The sequence below is a fragment of the Belonocnema kinseyi genome, chromosome 2 (genome assembly GCF_010883055.1).
Source record: "Belonocnema kinseyi isolate 2016_QV_RU_SX_M_011 chromosome 2, B_treatae_v1, whole genome shotgun sequence".
Classification (NCBI taxonomy): domain Eukaryota; kingdom Metazoa; phylum Arthropoda; class Insecta; order Hymenoptera; family Cynipidae; genus Belonocnema; species Belonocnema kinseyi.
In genome coordinates this window covers 87,144,069-87,163,753 of record NC_046658.1, presented here as the reverse complement: position 1 = coordinate 87,163,753, position 19,685 = coordinate 87,144,069, and the positions used below count along the sequence as shown (strand labels likewise).

Below are 19,685 nucleotides of genomic sequence, written 5' to 3'. Positions count from 1 at the left end.
GGGATGATCTGGCCAAGCACGCAGGTACTGCCCTGAGAGTAGGTCACAGGGCAGCCAGGGCAGGCTACCCTGCCCAGGGCAAGAGCGTGCCGACCACTGGTCAAGAGGGATCTAACGATTGCGGAACCAAAGATGGATGAACAATTAGATCCCATCAGGAAATTGAGGACAACCATCAGAGAAATGGAGAGGTTCTGCTCTAAAAAGAAGAACATTTGAAGATCATTTGTCCTAAGAGGTGTTCGCGAAGCTGCTGCTAAAAAAGCGAGAAGGTCTAGCGGTAAGAAAAGTGTTAGGGAGACCAGAAATGGAGAGGTCCTTGTTGAAGTAGGGCCCGCTGTGGATGGCAGATCCAAGCTGCCTGCGGCAACAGAAGTGTGGTTGGCGAGGCTGTCAGAGTGAGGGAGCTTGTCCCTCGCACTGAAGTTGAGGTCTTGGACCTTGGTACCACTACGGATGGAGAGGAGGTCGAGGCTGCCATCAGAAGACATTTTGGTGAGCAGCTCGTTGGCGAAATAAAGGTGTGTCTCACTAAAAGGGCCTTTAGAGGTACTCTGAAGGCCTTTGTTGAGATTGGTGAGGAAATAGCGATACAGCTAGTGCACGCGGGACATCTGAAGGTGGGATGGATGTCCTGTCGTGTACGCAAGAAGATAGAGGTCATTCGTTGCTACCGCTGCCTCGGCTTCGGTCACAGGGCAGCGAGCTGCAAGGGTCCTGATCGGACTAAAGGATGCTGGAGGTGCGGCGCGGAGGGCCACAAGTCTAGCACTTCCTTGTGCTTCCTGTGCGCAGCACGAAGTGAGAAACCCCGGTCTAACCATCTGCCAGGGTCTCGAGGATGAATGTCATTTAGGGAGGCCGCCCCACTAAGGAAGCCTCCTAGATGACAGAAGTAAATGTCTAAATCCAGTCATGATGTCGACAGCCGATGAGCCCGATGTGCGATTTCACCGCACTACTGAGGACGATGCGCACATCTTGGTTGGGACAAGATGCCAATAGAAAAGAAAAGCAGGAGAAGCCTCAGAAGGTAAGAAAACGGCACCCCCTGAAGTAATGCGAAAGCGGTTACGGGGGGGGGGGGGGGGGGGGTCAATGCAAAGGAGAGAGGGTGGTGTTCTTTAGTGGGTCCTTGGTAGCATCATTATAATGACAGAGTTGACTTTGTATAATGTATAATTAAACGCAAGGTATAATTAAATATTATGTATGTCAGGTCATTGTAGTGATGCGTCAACTAAGATCCCCACACTACCGAGAAGTGTGGACCCTTCACGGTGTGTTCTTGAACATTTTTCACCAGGCCCTCGTAAAAAAAAAAATCCGGGACCTTCAAGATTTGTATCAGGTTTTGTATTCGGGATTGGATCTGGTTTATACCAGTTACTTGACTGGATTCTATCTGGGATCAGATAAAATCTACCGGATTTCTGCATGGGTCTTATACAGTTCCTTAAATCTTCTGACCGGTATTTAGGTGATGTCTATCCGAAACGTACATGGACCTCATGCCCAGATTATACCCGGCCTTTGATCGAATTCTATCTGTATTGATATTTTTATCTCCGGATTCTATATTGGTCCTATCGAGAATCATTAAGGTTTCAACTCACTTTCTATCGGGGTCCTTAAAAATACATTAACCGATTCTTATCTGGTGCTACAGGAATCGGACACGGTTTGTGTCGCGTGCTTGTACCCGACGCTTGACCGTGTTCTATCTGGAATCACATAATATTTTTACCCAATTTCTACCTGGGTCTTATCCTGTTCTTCAAAATACTTTTACCCGGTACTAATGTGTATTCTATTCGAAACGTGCCCGGATCTTGTCACCAGTTTGTACTCGGCGCTTGACCGGAATCTATCTATTTGTACCTGGTTGCTACGTGAGTCCTATCCGGAACCTGCATCATCTGGTTTGTACTCGGGAACCTGTAAAATTTATATCAGGAACGCAACAATATGTACCCCTTTGTTATCGGTTCCTATTGGAAATCTGTTCGGATAGGAACCGGGTAGAAAAGTATATATCCTTGTTTCAATTTCTGGTTCCATTTGCCAGATACGAACCGGGTAGCAGGTGCACTTTAATCATAACGCGATTCACAAGCGTCGATTGTTATATAGAGAGCGGAAAGGATCCAGGTAGAAATCTAATTTTATATAATTATTATTTTCATTTTGTTTCCATTTACCAGATAAAAACCGGGTCGACGCGGGTAGAATATTTAAACAACTTATTTTTTATTACCATTTCTCGGCAACGGACCTGGTAGACCCAAATAGATCTCAAAAAATTAAATTAAGGACCAAATAGAACCCGTATAGAACCGGGTAAGGACCGAAATGGTATGTAACCGGTTCCTTTCCGGTTTCTATTGGATTTCAACCTGCCATTTTAAGCAGGGATTATATAAAAAACGATTGTGATCATATAATAATCGTAAATAAAATGTAATATAGAACGACAATATACTATTTTCTTAAATCTTATGAAATCACTGAAGTTTGTATATTCTTAAACAATTTAGAAAATTGATCCCTTACATTCATTGGAATGACCTGGAAATTTTTGAAAATCTCTTTATATCTTTGAAATTCTTCGAGATCCCTCAATTTTAGTAAATAAATTCTTTGAAATTTCGTTCAGATATTATAAAATCCTTCGAAATTCCCTCAAAATTCATACATTCTGATGATATTCCTGGAAATATTTCAAATTTCAAAACATTCCAAATTAATCAATATTTCAAATTTTTTAAATGTTTTACAGCTGTCAATTCTTGTGAAAAAATTTATTGAAATTTCATTAAGATTTTAAAAAGTCCCGCGAAGTCCCGTGAAATCTGATAATATTTTTTGAAATCCCTTCGAAATATTTCAAGTTCAATGAAATCCTTTAAGATCCGGAAAAATTCATTAAAACACCTCATTGAGAGCCTTTAAGATGCTTTAAAATTACTGAAATCCACAGAAATCTTACAAAATCCAGTGAAATTCGTTTACATTCCTTAAAAATCCTTTAAAAATCTTGGAAATCCTCCGAAATCACTTAGAATCTGTTTAAACTTAAAAAGTTTTGAGTGATTTTGCGGATAGTAGTAATTTCAAAAATCGTGAAACAACTGTATTTTTATAGATATTTTTTTACAGGATGATGAAAGCAGAATCAAAATACTAATCTAATTAAGCCGATACGAAGTCTTGACAACGCTATCACAATCTTCGATCATAAAATTATCAAACTTCACCCTCATATACTATAATTTTGGATACTTGGATTTCCTATAAGGTTGATTTATTCAAAATATTACGTAACAGTACCGATCCCCCCATGTAATAATAGATCGTAAAATTTTTCCGATCTCCCTCCTTCCCATAAAAAGCTGTTACGTAATTTATGGATGGCTGCTAAGCTCAAAAATCGCAATTGAAATTTAATAAAAATATCATCTGAAAACAAAATTATGCTTCCGTTTTATTTTTAGTGTGCAATTCTTTGCCTATTTTAGTTAATTTATTACCTAAAAAATAAAGAATAAAGAAATACTTTACTTGAATAATAAAGGTTAAAAATTTTATATAACCAAGCATACACAAAAAAGCAGCTAGGTTTACTCAAATTCGGGGAGAGCAGACCATATATTTTCCGTATCCCTACTCAGGAAACAAGAAACCATTAAGTGAAAATTATTTGAATCGGAGAATTTCAGAATGTCGTTTCAAGCGAATTTAGATAATTTTAATCGAACATCATAAAAGCCACCACCAATTCAGGCAAATCTCGTTTAATTATTTTTCAGTTTTTTGTAGGAACGACCAGATCTGACGCCAGTCTGGCCCAGGTCTGGCCTAAAATAGACCATCAATTCTGGAAGATCTGGGCTGTCCCAGGACTGGCGGTGATCAGAGAGCCAAGAACAAAAAAACCCACGAGGAAAGATTCCCCGGAACGTGCTCCACGGAGATTCTACGGACATTTCGGTTGGAAATTCCGTAGAAATTCCGTAGAAGCTTTCCGTCCGCAATTCTCAGCCTGTAATGGACTCTGGAAGTTCCTATACAAATTTTCTACCAGTAACGCTACCCAAGGTCGACTCCGGTAGGTCACGACCGTCGTCCTAAAAAATTTAGTTTGTACCAGGTGCAAAAAATATTTCTTCCTGGAGGAAGTTGAGTTCTAAATGAACCTTAAAGGCAACCAACCAATTTTTTTATTACTCGTTGTCAAACAATAACCTGCAAGTGCACCAGGTGAAAAATACATCTCCTTCGAGGAAATTGAGTTGTAAATGAACCTTGGACACACCCAACCAAATTTTTTCATGATCCGTCAGCATACAATAACCTTTAAGTGCGCCAGGTGTAAAAAATACATCTCCCTCGAGGAAGTTGAATTCTAAGTGAACCTTGGAGGACACCAACCAAATTTTTTCATGATCTGTCACTATACAGTAATCTTCAAGTGCGCCAGATGTAAAAAATACATCTCCCTTAGAAAGTTGAATTCTAAGTGAACCTTGGAGGACACCAACCAAATTTTTTCATGATCTGTCACTATACAATAACCTCTAAGTGCACCAGGTGTAAAAAATACATCACTCCGAGGAAGCTGAGTTCTAAATAAACCTTGTGGGTAAACAGCCAGTTTTTATCATGACTCGTCATTAGACAATAACTTCCAAGTGCACCAAGTGTAAAAAATACGTCTTCCCCAAGGAAGTTGAGTTCTAAATGAACCTTGGAGGCAACCACACAAATTCTTTCATGGTTCGTTACTATGAAATAACCTTCAAGTACACCAGGTATAAAAATATACATCTCCATCAGTGAAGTTGAGTTCTTAATGAACCTTGGAGACAAACAACCAATTTTTGTCATGACTCCTGCTCATTAGAGAATCACCTCCAAGTGCACGAGGTGTGAAAAATACATCTCCCTCGAGGAATTTTAATTCTAAGTGAACCTTGGAGACAACCAACCAACCTTTTTGATGATACGTCACTACACAATAACCTCCAAGTGCACCAGGTGTAAAAAATACATCTCCCTCGAGGAATTTGAACTCCAAGTGAACCTTGGAGGCATCCAACCAAATTTTTGTTATGACTCGTCATTAGACAATAACCTCCAAGTGCACCAGATGTAAAAAATACGTCTTCCCCGAGGAGGTTAAGTTCTAAATAAACCCAGGAGGCTAACAGACAAATTCGTTCATGGTCCGTTACTATAAAATAACCTCCAAGTGCGCCAGATATAAAAAATACATTTCCATCGGTGGAGTTGAGTTCTAAATGACCCTTGGAGGCAAATAACCAATTTCCAAGGTTCATTATAACTCAAATTCCCCTGGGAGATGTATTTTTTTACATCTGGTGCACTTAGAGGTTATTGTATAGTGACGGATCATGAAAGAATTTGGCTTGTTGCCTCCTAAGTGCATTTAGAACTCAAAATCCTCGAGAAATATGTATTTTTTACACCTGGTGCGCTTGGAGCTTATTGTCTAATGACGAGTCATGAAAGAAATTGGCTGGTTGCCTCTAAGTTTCATTTAAAACTCAACTTCCTCAAGGAAGAAATATTTGTTGTACCTGGTGCAAACTAAACTTGTTGGGACAACGGTCGTGACCTACCGGAGTCGACCTGATGTGGCGTAACAGATAGAAAAATTTTATAGAAACTTCCGGAGTCCATTACAGGCTGTGAATTTTAGACGGAATTTTTAGACGGATAGAAAATAAGAAATTCACACCATCAAAGCAAGACTCATTTCTTAGACTTTGACGGTCTGATCTGTTCAAGGTTTAGCTCTAATTAGCTAGCCAAGATCAACAATTGTAAGTTATTTCTCGAAGATCTGGCCTGGCCTAGAACTGGTGCTGTTCAGCGAGCTAAAATCAACAATTGTAAGTCTGGTCTGGATAATCTGGCTTGGCCCAGCCCTGGCGATGATCAGCGAGCCGAGAATTAAAAAAATCCTAAGTTAAGACAGGAAATTTTGTTTGGACTCATTTTGAAAGTTACATGGTGTTTAAAGTGATAAAAAATAAGAAATTCTAACTGTTGGACCACGATTTTTCTTCTTAACACCTTGGCAGCCTGATCTATCCCACGTTTGGCACCGATCAGCTAGCCAAGAAGAAATAAAATCTAAGTTCGATATGTACATTTTTTGTCATACTTCGAAAAAGTTACAGTGTGTTTGTAATTAATTTTTTTACTAAAGATGCTTACAGTGAAAAATGATTTTTTTCCAAGTCATTGCCAGATGACATCACAACTTACAGTGTCAGTTACGTATTGACTCTGGCCACTCTGAAACACTGCTAGTTCTTTTCGATCAAGTGTCACAAACTGTCAGCATGCAAATAACTCGCAGCTGACCAGTCCATAATTAGCGACTGACCAGTCCATACCTAGCGGCTAACCAGGTGGTCTGGCCTGGGGCTAACTAGAAATAAAATGTTACACTTTTATCCAGGCCCATGACTGAACATATGGTCAGCGCCAGGGCTGGAAGCCTGATTGTCTGGTCTAGACCAGGCCAGAGCCAGAACATTCTTCCACACGGTTGGTGATGGATGGAAATAATAATTTATGAGACCGATATAAATTTCACAAATCGATATACCGTAATTCGCGTGAATGAGCATTCTTAAATTCTCCGATTCAAATATTTTCCATTCAATTAATTATCTTTTTCTTTGATAGAAACTTCATTAAACGTTAGCATGTTTCAAAAGTTTAGAACCATGCTCTACTACTTTAAACAAAATTTAATCCACAGTTCTTTTATCATGAAAAAGACTAGAGAATGAATAATTAAATTTAAAAAAAACATTGTTTTGAGTCACACTACTAGAGTATCTTCGCTTAAGAAATAATTCTATTTGGCGTAGCTACACTATAGATGACTACTATAGTAATCCTAAAAACGAATAAATAAAACCTTCTAGGCACAACGACTTCGCCTGGAAGTTTCGAAAGCAGCGAGGTAGCATAAGGAACATTCCTTTCCAGGATGATCTTTCCCAAAATTCAACATGGGGTCCACAATGGCAAACAGACCTGAAGCGCCTTCATCAAGGCATCGTTGGCGCACAATTTTGGTCAGCCTATGTCCCATGCGAAGCTCAATTTTTAGATGCTGTACAATTAACTTTAGAGCAAATAGATGTTGTGCGCAGGCTTACCTCAAAATATCCAAGGAGGATGAGGATGGTGACCTCAAGTGAGGAATTAAAAAGGGCTCACAAGGATGGAGTCGTAGCTAGTTTAGTTGGTATCGAGGGAGGTCACAGCATTGGATCTTCCATGGCTGTTCTCAGAAGCTTCCATCTTCTTGGTGCACGATATATGACCTTAACGCACAAATGCAACACTCCTTGGTGTGTGTGTATTTATATTTAAACATTTTTCAAACTTGAAAAATCTGTAGCAAAGATCTTTAAAATGTGATCAAACACTTTTGCGGCTTGACAGTCGTAAACGTTTATTTATGTTACATTACATATCGCCGACGTTTCGAACTAGTCACCAATCCCTATTTAAAGACTCATAAAGTAGTGGACCCCATACTTAAAGGCGTAATGTCAACTCTTGCCATATCAAAGCATTTTCAAAGTATTTATATTCGGAAAAACGTATAAACCCATTTTTAAATGTAAATATAAACATTCTTTAAGCTATGTAAATAATAAAATATAAATTTTTATATAGGATGCCAACGCACGCGATCGACTAGATGATACTTAACCGAAAATATAAACAATAAAAAGCTAAACAAGAAGTTAGCACTAGAAAGTTTTAGCTCGCGAAATTGAAGAAGATGTAGCTAGAAGTTGGCCAAAACTAAAAGAAGCTCACTCGCTTCATCACATCATTAAAGGACAACATGAGAAGTGGTAACCTTCATGCTTTGCTCGCCCGGGATAGAACTTTCATGATTTGATGAAACGAGTGAGGACTTTTTAGTTTTGGCCAACTTCACGAAAGAATAATAAGGAGATTTAACTCCGTTTCGCCACTTGTCAATAGAAATATTACCGTAAGTGGTATGCACATTACAGGAAGATCTTAAATTTTCGAGCGCAGGAGCACAGTTGTCCTCTTCCTATACAGGGAAAAGTGTGCGAGTGAGAAAGTTTTTCAAATTGACGTAAGTTAGAGAGGTTCTGTTCATTTGTTTTGATGCAGGTCTCAAGTGCCGGGTTGTGGTGCAAGTTACATGCCGAAGAAGGCGAATAAACTTCGCTTCTTTAAAGCCCTCACTGTACGTACAATAAACGTCTAATATATTTTATTGTTTTACATAACTGTCATTTAATTTTAATATAAATAATTTAGAAATTTAACCTTTAGTCACTACCTGAGTGCCTGCGAAGAATTTCTCAGAGCTTCTCAGAGCTCCTCAGAGCCTTGAGAATCTTTAGCATATACTCTGAGATTTCTATCGGTAGGGCGCTTCATTATAATATCACATTATTTGCAATTATGCGTACTGATTAAATTGTGTACATGCTTATAAATGCGTAATTCACCAATTTCTGAATTGAGTCACCTCATAATAACTTTTAATGAAATTATAATATTTTTCATGTTTACGTTTCGAAGAAACTTTAAACTTTTCAATCAAGTTATATTACTTCCATTATTTCTTTATCATATTACAAATTTAAGAGGTACTTACCTATATTTTTCCTTCTCAAAATCTGTTCACACATTTTTTCATGTACAGGAAGAGGACAACTGCGCACCTACGCACGAAAATTTAAGATCTTCCTGTAATGTGCCTGTCACTTACGGTAATGTTTCTATTGCCAGTTTCAAGCTTCCCACTGGCAGTTGGGTCTCATTATTCCTTCGTGGCCAACTTCTAGCCTCATCTTGCTCAATTACGCGAGCAAGACTTTCTAGTGCTAACTTCTCGGTTAGCTTTTTATTGTTTTTATTTTTGGTTAAGTACCGTCAAGTCGTGTGGCGTGCGTTGGCATCCTACCGATAGGACGCCTTGATATATTAGGGTGGCTCTAAAACGCTTTTTTTCTTTAGAGGGCAACGCCCCCCCCCCCCAATTTTATTACAAATCAGAAAAAACAAATTGTTTTTTCCCCATGTAAAATGCATGGGGAAAAATCACTTTTTTTAATTTTTTGGAATAATTTGTTAGGATGTGAAAAAATGTGACGGGAAAGTATGGAAGCCTGTTAAGAATTATCCAACGAAGAACTGTATGAATCAGACATATGGGGTTGGCATTCCTAACACACCCCCATGAGTACCAAAAAACTACCCTTACAATAAAAACTGTCAATTCTTCATGAAATTGACCTTTTGAGCTCTGTATTCTCGTATTTTTTTACTTAAAAATATAACTATTGGTCTAGTGGCATATTTATTATCATTGGTTAATTATTAATTATTTAAGCAAATGAAATTTGTTTAAATATTTTTTTCTCGAAAACTAGTCCCCCCCTTAAAAGTATTACTATTAGTCTATTGGAATATGTAATAACATTGGTTTATTAATTTGTAATTTTTTTAAAGAATTTTTTTTTCAATTCATTTTGTCCCTAAAGATTATCACTATTGGTCTACTGGAATATTTACTAACATTAGTTCATTCGTTTTCAACTATTTAAACATATGAAATTTGTTTGAATAATTTCGTTTCGAATTTAAAAAAGAAAATTATTATGACTGTGGGTCTAGTGTAGTATTTATCCGTAATAAGTAGTTACTGATTAATAATTAATTTATCAATTATATTTAAGTACTAATTTTTATTAGAAAATTTTTTTAAAAATAAAGTTAATCAAACAATGTTGATAAATATTCCACTAGACCAACGGTAATAATTTTTAAAGGAAAAAAGAATTTTTGAAAAAACTGTTTAAACAAATTCCATTTCTTTAAATAATAAACAATTAATGAACGAATGTTAATAAATATTCCTTTAGAATAATAGTAATAATATCTAGAGGGGAAAACAAATTTTCCACACAAAAAAATTATTTAAACAAATTCAATTTGTTTAAATAATTAAAAATTAATGAAACAATGATAATAAATATTCCACTAGGCCAATATTAATAATTTTTAATAAAAAAATACGAGAATACATTGTTTAAAAGGTCGATTTCATGAAGAATTGACATTTTTTGTTTTAAGGGTAGTTTTTAGGTACTCATGGAGGTGTGTTAGGGATGCCAACTCCATAAGTCTGAAAGATGAAATTCTTCGTTGGATGATTCTCTACAGGCCCCCATATTTTCCTGTCACATTTTTCCAAATCCTACAAAATTATTCTAAAAACTTAAAAAAGTGATTTTTCCCCATGCATTTTACATGGGAAAGTTCAAGTCAAAACCGGCACCTGTTAACCCTCTACCGCCCACAGTGACATATATGTAACGTTTGGAAGACTTGAGTTTTTTTAAATATGACTTTGAGACGAACAGCAATTTTTAACGCAAGGACTTACATGAAAGTCAGGACGGTAATGAGCTAGAATTTTAGTTTTGTATAAACTACACCATAGGAATAATATGCCTAAATATCTCAAAATTCAGAAAAAAAGACAGTTTTAAGGGCGGTAGGGGGTTATAATAAAAAAATAAAAAATTAGAGAATTTCTTTTTTCGGATTTGAAAAAAGATGAGGGGGGTAGGGGGGAGGGGATCGTTGACTTATAGCATACATAAAAATTTTGCCATGCATATTTGGACCACCCTAATATATATGTATATGTATTTAAAGATTGACTCATAAAGAGCAGTAGTCGGGAGCAGTTGTCGAATAGGCAGGGACTGAGTAGTCGAACAATGCGATCCGAAGTGCAAAGATGTTAGGGATGATAAGTACTTTCTTGAACAAAGTAATTGAAGTACTTATTGAATAAATATGAGGTGTGAGCTTTTTCTTAAGAATTATTTTGTTAACTAATGAAATTGATTAACGAAGTAACTAAAAATCCATAAGTGGTCGAGTTGAGGTTATCTAAACTGAAAACCAGACGGTATACCCGAACATCCCCAAAAAACTAAAAAAAAACAAAGAAAATGTTGAATTACCTTTTTTTCCTTGACCATATTGATGGTGCACTTTGATCTAAACTGCTTTTATGACTCAACAAAAACGTGAACTCCAAGGAAAATCACCACACGAAAACTTCTCTTTCCTCACTCTAGTCATAAACTGCGAGGCAAAAACAGCTGGTTTCTCGAGTTGCGACGAACTTTTCTTTTTTTCTAAGTGATGGCGCCACTTGTTTTTTTTGAAATATATTTTAAACAGTTGCTTAAAATATTAAAGTATTTTATAATCTTTGGTGTGCAAACGATAAAAATGTATATAATTTTCTAAAATTACATAACTTTGACAGTGTAAGATTATTGGTTCTGTTCGAGTATCGGGTCCACTACCTTGTGCTTATATGCTGGATCAGTCGAGAATTTCATAAAAAAAATGTGCCCAAGGAGGTCCCGCGCGCTTAGAAAAAAGGGTTTTAACCTCTCATCCTATGCTTCCCCTCCCCTACTACCTACATTCCCCTAATTCTCCCTCCTCACATCAACCCTCGTCACTATTGCCCAACTTCTTCCTCCCCAACTTCCCGCTCTTCTCTTTACCTTAGCTAGAACTCCACTGCCCTTACTTTCCTTCCTCTCCCACCTGACCCTCATTTCTAATTATTTCCCCTACTTTCACTCACTCACTTCTCCTACTTCCTCTCCCTCCAATACCCCCCTTTCCCTAGTTCCTCTAGCCCCATTTCCCATACTTCATCTACTTCCCTCCTCCTGGTTTTTCCTCACTTCTCCTTATTTCCCTACTTTCCCTCCCATTATTACCCATCACTCACCCTAATTCCCCTCTTTTTTCTCTCCTCATTTCCTCTAAATTCTTCTACCTTCCCTTCCCTTATTACCAGTAACTCCCACTGCTTCCTCCGTCAATTCTCTTTAATTTCCCACACCCCGGCCTCATTTTACCTTATTTCCCCAACTCTCTTCACCACGACTTTCCCTGCCTTTTGTTCTTTCCACTTCCTCTACTCACCATATTTTTCCTTTACTTCCACTTCTTTTCTCCAAACTTGCCCTCGCTTTCTAGAAACCCCAAATTCTTATTTTACCTGACTTTTCCTAATATCGTACCCCTTATTTCACTCACTTCTCCACCCTCATTTCCTACCACTTACCTTACTTTCCCTTTACTGACGTTCTCTTACTTTCCCTACATTCCCACCATAATTTTCCTCACTTCCTTTAATTCCCCACCTCTTATTTCTTCTCCCTTCCCTTACCGTCATTTCTCCTCACTTCCAATCCTTTGAAAAAAGTACGTCGGTCGGTCAGCATCGTGAAAAATTATATTTTAAGTTTCGACTTTTAAAATTCCATTAAAAATTAGTTGGTTAAAAAAAACCATAAACTCATGACTGCAGGTTACAAGAGAATATTCAAAACTTTTTGTTTCAGTAAAAAAATTTACAGTAATTTTTATCCTTTTCAGCCGAAAACGGAGTTTAAAAAATGTATTTACAAACTGCATTTTGAAACTCTCAGAATTGAATCTTATGAAGTTTTCGACCGTCAAACCGCAAACGTTTTTTAAAATCATTATTCAATTGAGTTTAGAAGATTAAAAAAAAATGTATTTAACAAGAAGGGATTTAGAAGTAGATAATATGAGGTTATCATGGAAATCCGAGCGAAAAAATTCCCATTGGGATCCCGCATAAAGTTCCGCTAAACTACTGGGTATAATAAAAATCTGTATTTTGATACCAGCTTTAAAAAAAATTTTAAAGTTCAAATAGGCATTTGAAAGTTTTACAATTTCTGATGGGATTTATGTCCGAAAAAGTACTGCTGATAAAAGTACCGAAAAAGTCTCACTTAATTTATTTATTTTAAATTGTAAGCATTTTAACCAAAAAAATTAAGTGGAACTTTTTTGGTACTTTGGTCCGAAAAATGTCCTAGTGAGTAAATACTCACTTTTATTGAAAATTGAAAATTGGATTTTTTATCACCGTCGAATTTTTTTTATTATTCAAAACATGCCCTCCAAGATTATAAAATTCCCCTTACATTTTCCTAAAACCTAATACTGTTTAATAAAACCTTTTATGTATCGATTCAGAAAATCAATAGCTAAAAATAAAATTCTTATTAAAAAAAAAAGAAAGTTGGATTTTATTGTTAAATGCAACACATATTATCTTAGAAGAACTTTCACATCTTTTTTTAATTAAAAATTTAATTTAAGAGAACATTCGAAAATAAAATAAAATTGAATTTTTCTGGTACTTTTTTTTCAAAAAATTATTCAGTTCATGAAAAAATTAAGTAAAAATTAAATGGGACTTTCCAGTACTTTGTCCTAGAAAAGTCCTGCTGAAAATAGACCTATTTCGAACTTCTTTGGTACTAAAGTTCCATTTAAGTAGAGGCTTTTTACAACATAAATTCCATGTGCACTTTGGTAATTAAGTACTGATTCGTCTCGGACCCAGTATTTTAGCGGGATTTTATTCGGGATCTTAATGAGATCCCAATGGAGCATTTTTTGATTTCGAAAATGATGTCTTAAATTTTTCAGGGCTGATTCATCTTCAGTAGAAGATCCAAATGAAGACGCCCCAATGGATTTTCATAGCGACGGGCTATCTGGTTTCGGGAAAGCTGTCGTCAAAGAACTGAACAGATTAGGAATGTTAATCGATCTCTCTCATGTCTCCATAAGAACTATGAAAAATGCCCTTGCCATTACGAAAGCTCCCGTCATTTTTTCGCACAGTGCGGCAAGAACTCTTTGCAATTCATCAAGCAACGTTCCAGATGACGTCCTAAGAAATTTAGTAAGCTTTATTTATTCCCGTTAATTAAATTTGTAGATAATGACTAATGATTTTTTTTGGAATAGTATATGTTTACTGAGTAGAGCCTCACTACATAAATACTTACAGCTTGCCTCGATTAGGTGTTCCATTTCTAATAATTAAGGGAATGAAACGACTCGGGGTTTTGCTACATACATAATACATCTATGAGGATGCATTGCTTAATGTAATTTTGGACCTTATAATATAAAGGCACTTTTACTCGAAGGAGCAAAGCATTTTTTCAAAAAAATTCGGGTTTTTTTTGTGATAGAAAATTGAGCGTACTTTTGCGCCTATAAAATACACTGCTTCAGCTAACACTGTATGCGGGGCTGCAGTCACCCGAAAAAGTTTCAAGTCGAACAAAATCTTAAAGTACTGTATCTTCGTCGCTTATAGTAATATATATTAATATAATATAATACAATAACAAAAACAAATATTAATTATATATAATGCCCTTTTTGAATTTTAATTACCGCATATACTGCATCGTAATATGATATCCATATCATTATATGACATAAATTTTAACCTATCACTTACGGTTTATCGGATATTCATTGATAATAATAACATTAATTTATTCTTTAAACGTTGCAGTGGAAAGTTTCAAAGTGACGGACCTTTTACACGCTCAGAGAACGTCCCTGAAACGTTCCACTGTAACGTTCCAAAGGTTCCCGTGAAACGTTCCGTGCTATTTGGGAATATTCTCATTTTCGTCAGTAAGGAAGTTATTTTCTTCTCACTTTCAAACCAAGATAAAAAAACCATTATATGTTATTATTATCTATTTTTATTATCTTATTGTATTACACTAAAGTCCCGCTTTACCGGATCCCAATATAACATATCAGGTGGTCCAAGCTAGCTGACGCGTAGCATTTTAGAGGCGCTAAAAACAATCGTCACTTAAAACAAAAATAACATATTATATTAACATAGTATTATGTATATGTGGCAAAAACCCGACTCCTTTTATTCCCCTTAACCCCCCTAATAGTACAGAACGTTCCGCGGAAAGCTTCGGAAAGATCCCTGAGCGTGTAAAATGTCTGAGAACGTTCCAATAGAACCTTCAAAGAATAAATTATTGTTCTTGTTATTATTATCAATGATTATCCGAAAAATCGCAAGTGATAGGTTAAGATTAATGTCAGTTCATGGTATAGATATCATATTACAATGTAGTATATGCGGTACTCAAAACTAAAAAAATGACATTTATTTTTACCTATCTCTTATGATTTACGAAATAATTGTTGTTGAAAATAACAATAATGGAGCGTTCTCCTCTGGTACCAGTATAACGTTTCTGGTACGTTCCCAAGCGGTGGAGATTTTACACGCTCAGGGAACGTTCGTGGAAGTTCCAATAACGTTCCCGAAACGTCCCATGCTATATTAGGGCCTTGTGTGCACACGGAACTTTATCCACGTTGTTAACTTTATCCACCCCCCCCCCCCCTTTTAAATTAAAAAAAAATGATGCAATTGAAATCGTATCCTTGTCGTTTATTACATTCAATAAATATATGAATATCAAAAGTTAGGGGCAAAGACACAAAACACCAAAAAAATTTAGCTGCTGTCCCTAGCTGAGCTCGCGAACAGAACGGTTACCCTGTACCTGTAGCCCGACTCTCAATATTGCACGTCAGGTTGGAGCACACAGAATGTAATAAATAATAATTATTAATTAATCATTGTAAATTCTATTATTACTCAGCACATCTTACGCGCACGAATCAAATAACTAAATAAGAAATTAAGGTAGTCCGTTTATTGGATCGATCAGATAAAAATTATTAAAATTAGTTTTTTTTTGTGAAAAAATGTGTCCTCTTTCACCTAATGTCTTTTTAGGGGCCCTTTCCAAGTAAAAATTTGAATTATCACTGTTTAAAGTCGTGTCAAAAAACATGGGATCTTATGGAGAGGCCTTTCGCGGGTTCCAAAAATGTTTATTTTTGGGTTTAAAACACATTGAATATTATTAGGAAAACTTTTTTTCGGACAGGAAATATAATGCGAAATTTGAATTACTGCTCATTTAAACTTGCTTCCAGGGTGTTTTAGCTTAATTTTAGCAAAATGTAGCCTAGAATCAAAAATGTAGCTAGAATCGAGTCAAATCAACATTTAAATTTACATTTTATTATTACTTAAGAAACATTTTATTTATATTGATCAGCATCAAAATTTGTTACCTAATTTAGTAATTGATATCTTGGCCAAATTTGGTATTTAATTCCAAATTTCAAAAAAAAAAACAAACAATGGACATAGCTTTGACTAGCTATCCCAGTAGCTGGACTACTTTAATAATCCACTCAAAGTTGATTTTTTTAACGGTGGACATACGGGCGCCCTGGGTAGTCCGCGACGTATGTATATTTTGATGTCGATTATTTCTGCAGTCTAGAGTACAATATTGTTCTCCTTCCTTAAATCTATAAGAATTTGTGCTTATTAGATGTTTAATTTGTGTATTTTAACTAATTTTCACAAACGAATAGAAAAAGTCGACTAAAATAGAATTAAGTTTAACAAACTGCAATATTTTGTTTTAAATATGCCTGTTTAAGGTTCCAGAGCTTCAGAGTAAAGAAATATTGTTTCTTAAGGCTTCATAGCCCTGGGCGAAACCCTTGTAGTTTCGGCTCGGGTCGGGCGTTCGTCTGTCGTTGTACTTTTTTCCCAAAAGTGTAAATGGGGGCAACACCTAATTCACTACTAAGGAAACTCAGGGAATTGAGGGGAGCGGAACTTGGGGAAATGAAGGGGTTAGTGGAACTGGGGGGGGGGGAATTAGAGGGAAGTTAGGAGAAGGATAAGTAGGTAAAAAAGAAGTTTAGGAAGAGAGGGGAAGCGGAGGTTGAAGTTTGGGGAGGGCAAGTAGGGGGATGTAGTGTGAGTAGTGGAGGAAAAGTACTCTATGTTTAAGATTAAATTAATAAATTCGTAGATTTTCAAAATTATATAATTTAGAGCAATTTTAAGTTAGAGAAATGAAAAATTGAACGAATAAAACTTTTTTTACGAAACACTTTTTACAAAAAAAGTTAAATTATTCTTATCTTTATTCGTTACAAATTCATAATTATTTAATGTTTATCAATGAACGAAATCTTTTTGTTTGAAATCTCTTTGAACATTCTCTTAAACTTATTTTTTGAGAATAAAAAATCACTTTAAGCTTTCTTCAAAAATCTACATTTTATTTAAAATTTCCTGATATCTTTAAACATTTAAAATAATTTTTTTAATTTGATGAGAACTTATTAATATACTTTTAAATGATTAAAATTTTCCCTAAAATGTTTTCAAAATACTGAAAAATTAAAAAATTGTCTTAAAATCTTCCACATTTTGTTTTGACAATTTTGGAAATCTTTTGAAATCTTTTGATGTTTTAAGTTAGGTTTGAATCTGTTCAGCATTTATAAATATCTTCTAAAGTTACTCGAATTTTTTATAAATTAATGATTGTTTAATTGTTATTGATATAAATATAAAATATATTATAAATATTTAAAAAATATTATTTTTCATAATTAAAAAGTTTCGATTCGAATGAGTTAAAAACAGAATATCTTAGACTTAAACATCATTTTTATAGTATTTGAAATTCAATAACAGCGTTTTTATAAGACGCGTATCTAAATATCGACTTTCGCTGCCACTTCGGCGAACCGAAAGTAGCCGATTCCTACCGAGTATCAGCTGGCGGGGCGAAAGCAACACATGGCACGTCCGAATGAAAGTAATAGGATTATGCACGCGCATGTCTCGTATGTCTGCTACCTTTACTACAGCAACGCCGCACATAACCTCTCATTAATTATATTTTTATCAACATTTTGAGAATGATTTGAAAACGCGCAATTTCTTGCACGTGAAGCAGGCGTAATGTGGGCGCATCCAGCCCAGCGACGTTCGCACATGCGCACTTCGCCGCCAGGCCGACATAAAACTTTACGCCCGCTACACGAAACTTTACGCCTGATGCATATAACTTTACGCCCGCTAAACATACACTGCGTCACACAATTGAGAATATGAAGAAAATTACATTCATCTTTGAAAAAATGGCATCGCTGGATCGCAGAGTATCCTTTCTACTATGTTAGATACTTTTCCCTTTCATTTCTAACTTATAATTTTAAATTGGCAAGAACACCAAACATCCTTTATCTGCTTTACATGCTTGTTTTCAAGGAGGGTATGACCAAAAGTATCGTGCTTATCAAGGGCGTACGGTTATTTTGCCAAGTGTGACTGCTGCACTCGCTTCGCTCAGGCGGCAAGTTCACACTCGTCAAATTAGCCTTCTTTGGGCCAATGCAATCCTCAAACGATTATTTTAGAAATTCATCTAAAATTTTAACCTTATTAATCATTTTTCGAAATTGTTTCAAAATTTATCCAAATTTTGAAAATTTTTATTCTCTAGAAATTATAGAAATTAGAGGAATTTTAAATAATTTCTCATACTCCGATTCAAAAGATTTTTGGTTTCATGCGTTTCTATGGTTCTTTCAGTTCTTTTATTCCTCAGCTATTCAACTGGTGAATCTTCAGCATTGGTGTCACGTGCTACGTCGTGACCATATATAAAATGAATTTTAATGAAACCATTCGGACTCAATGGAATTTACAATGAAACTATGTAACATATGAACGACTCCATCAAAAAGCTATAAATTTTACTGATTTAGAACGAGAGAGATAAAGAGAGAGAAGGGGGCCAAAGAACGCTTCCCCTCAACGCCCCTTTTCATCGCTACGGAAACGACCAGCAGAGAAGATAGAACTCCATATGATGGCATCTACAAGGTATTGATTAGTGGAATGATACAAAAGCTGGACACACACTCACGGGTTTAAAGAATACAGCAAACTCCCGGATCAACGAACTTCGGGGTCAATTAACTCTTGGGTGAACAAACTCTTGGGTCAACCAACTCTTACCCCAATCTTTTCAAAGGGGTGGCGCAGATCTGCGTCCACCTGATCATAGAATGGAGGTATCTTGTGCCCTCAAATCAGTCTTCAGTGCGGGGGCGCTACTTCAATCTCGTGTCGATAAACTTCAGTACTGGTGCACTACTGCCTCAAGGTCAGCTTTAGTCCCCGGGCTCAGTTCAATTTCAAGCCAGTTCCTGCTCTGCTCTTCAGTCTTATCATCGCCAAACTACACTGCAGTCCCGCTATAGTGGCCGTCTCGGGGGTACCCTCAATGGCCTTCGCAGTATCTCAGGACTCAGCAGAACATTCTTGTTTTCCTCCTTGATTGTGGCTTCTTATAGTGCCGAACCGGAAACTTCGTAACTCCGCTGACTTTGCAAACGCCTCTCTCTTGCCCCGTTGGACCACATTGTATTGTATATCGAGAACCCGTATAGCGGGACTGCAGTGTATATTCGAATTCCGGACCTTCTCTGAAAGTCCGTCAACCTTCAAGTTGGGAGTCATTCCTAATTCTCAGCATCTAATTCCTAGTTGGGTACCAGCTTTTTCCGTCAAAATCTTCGAGTTCGGGAGTTCACCGCTTTCCAAGTCTTTTCTAAAGTAAAGCTCTTATATTCTTACCAGGTGTATACATATGAAACCGGTATTGCCATTTAGCGGCCAGTAGGCACACTTGTAGGCAATTTTCTGTTTCCATTTGGGTAACTCGGCGATAGAATCTCATTGAATGCTTGTCGAAGCTTACGGAGAGCATGCTCTTGGTCGAACGCAGTGTAATGAGTGGTTTAACAAGTTCAAAAGTGGCAAT

General features: G+C 36.4%; 1 protein-coding gene across 4 annotated transcripts in view; it reads left to right on the top strand.

Moving 5' to 3' along the window:
* Positions 1 to 19,685, top strand: part of LOC117167276 (dipeptidase 1-like) — a 50,339-nt gene that overhangs the window by 15,740 nt on the left and 14,914 nt on the right. For 3 of the 4 annotated variants that reach the window (XM_033352088.1, XM_033352090.1, XM_033352089.1), the window contains exons 4-5: positions 6,966 to 7,397; positions 13,618 to 13,876. In XM_033352088.1, the coding sequence (XP_033207979.1) occupies positions 6,966 to 7,397; positions 13,618 to 13,876 (691 nt within the window). The remainder of the gene's footprint in view (positions 1 to 6,965; positions 7,398 to 13,617; positions 13,877 to 19,685) is intronic. The other variant, XM_033352091.1, reaches the window with a different exon arrangement.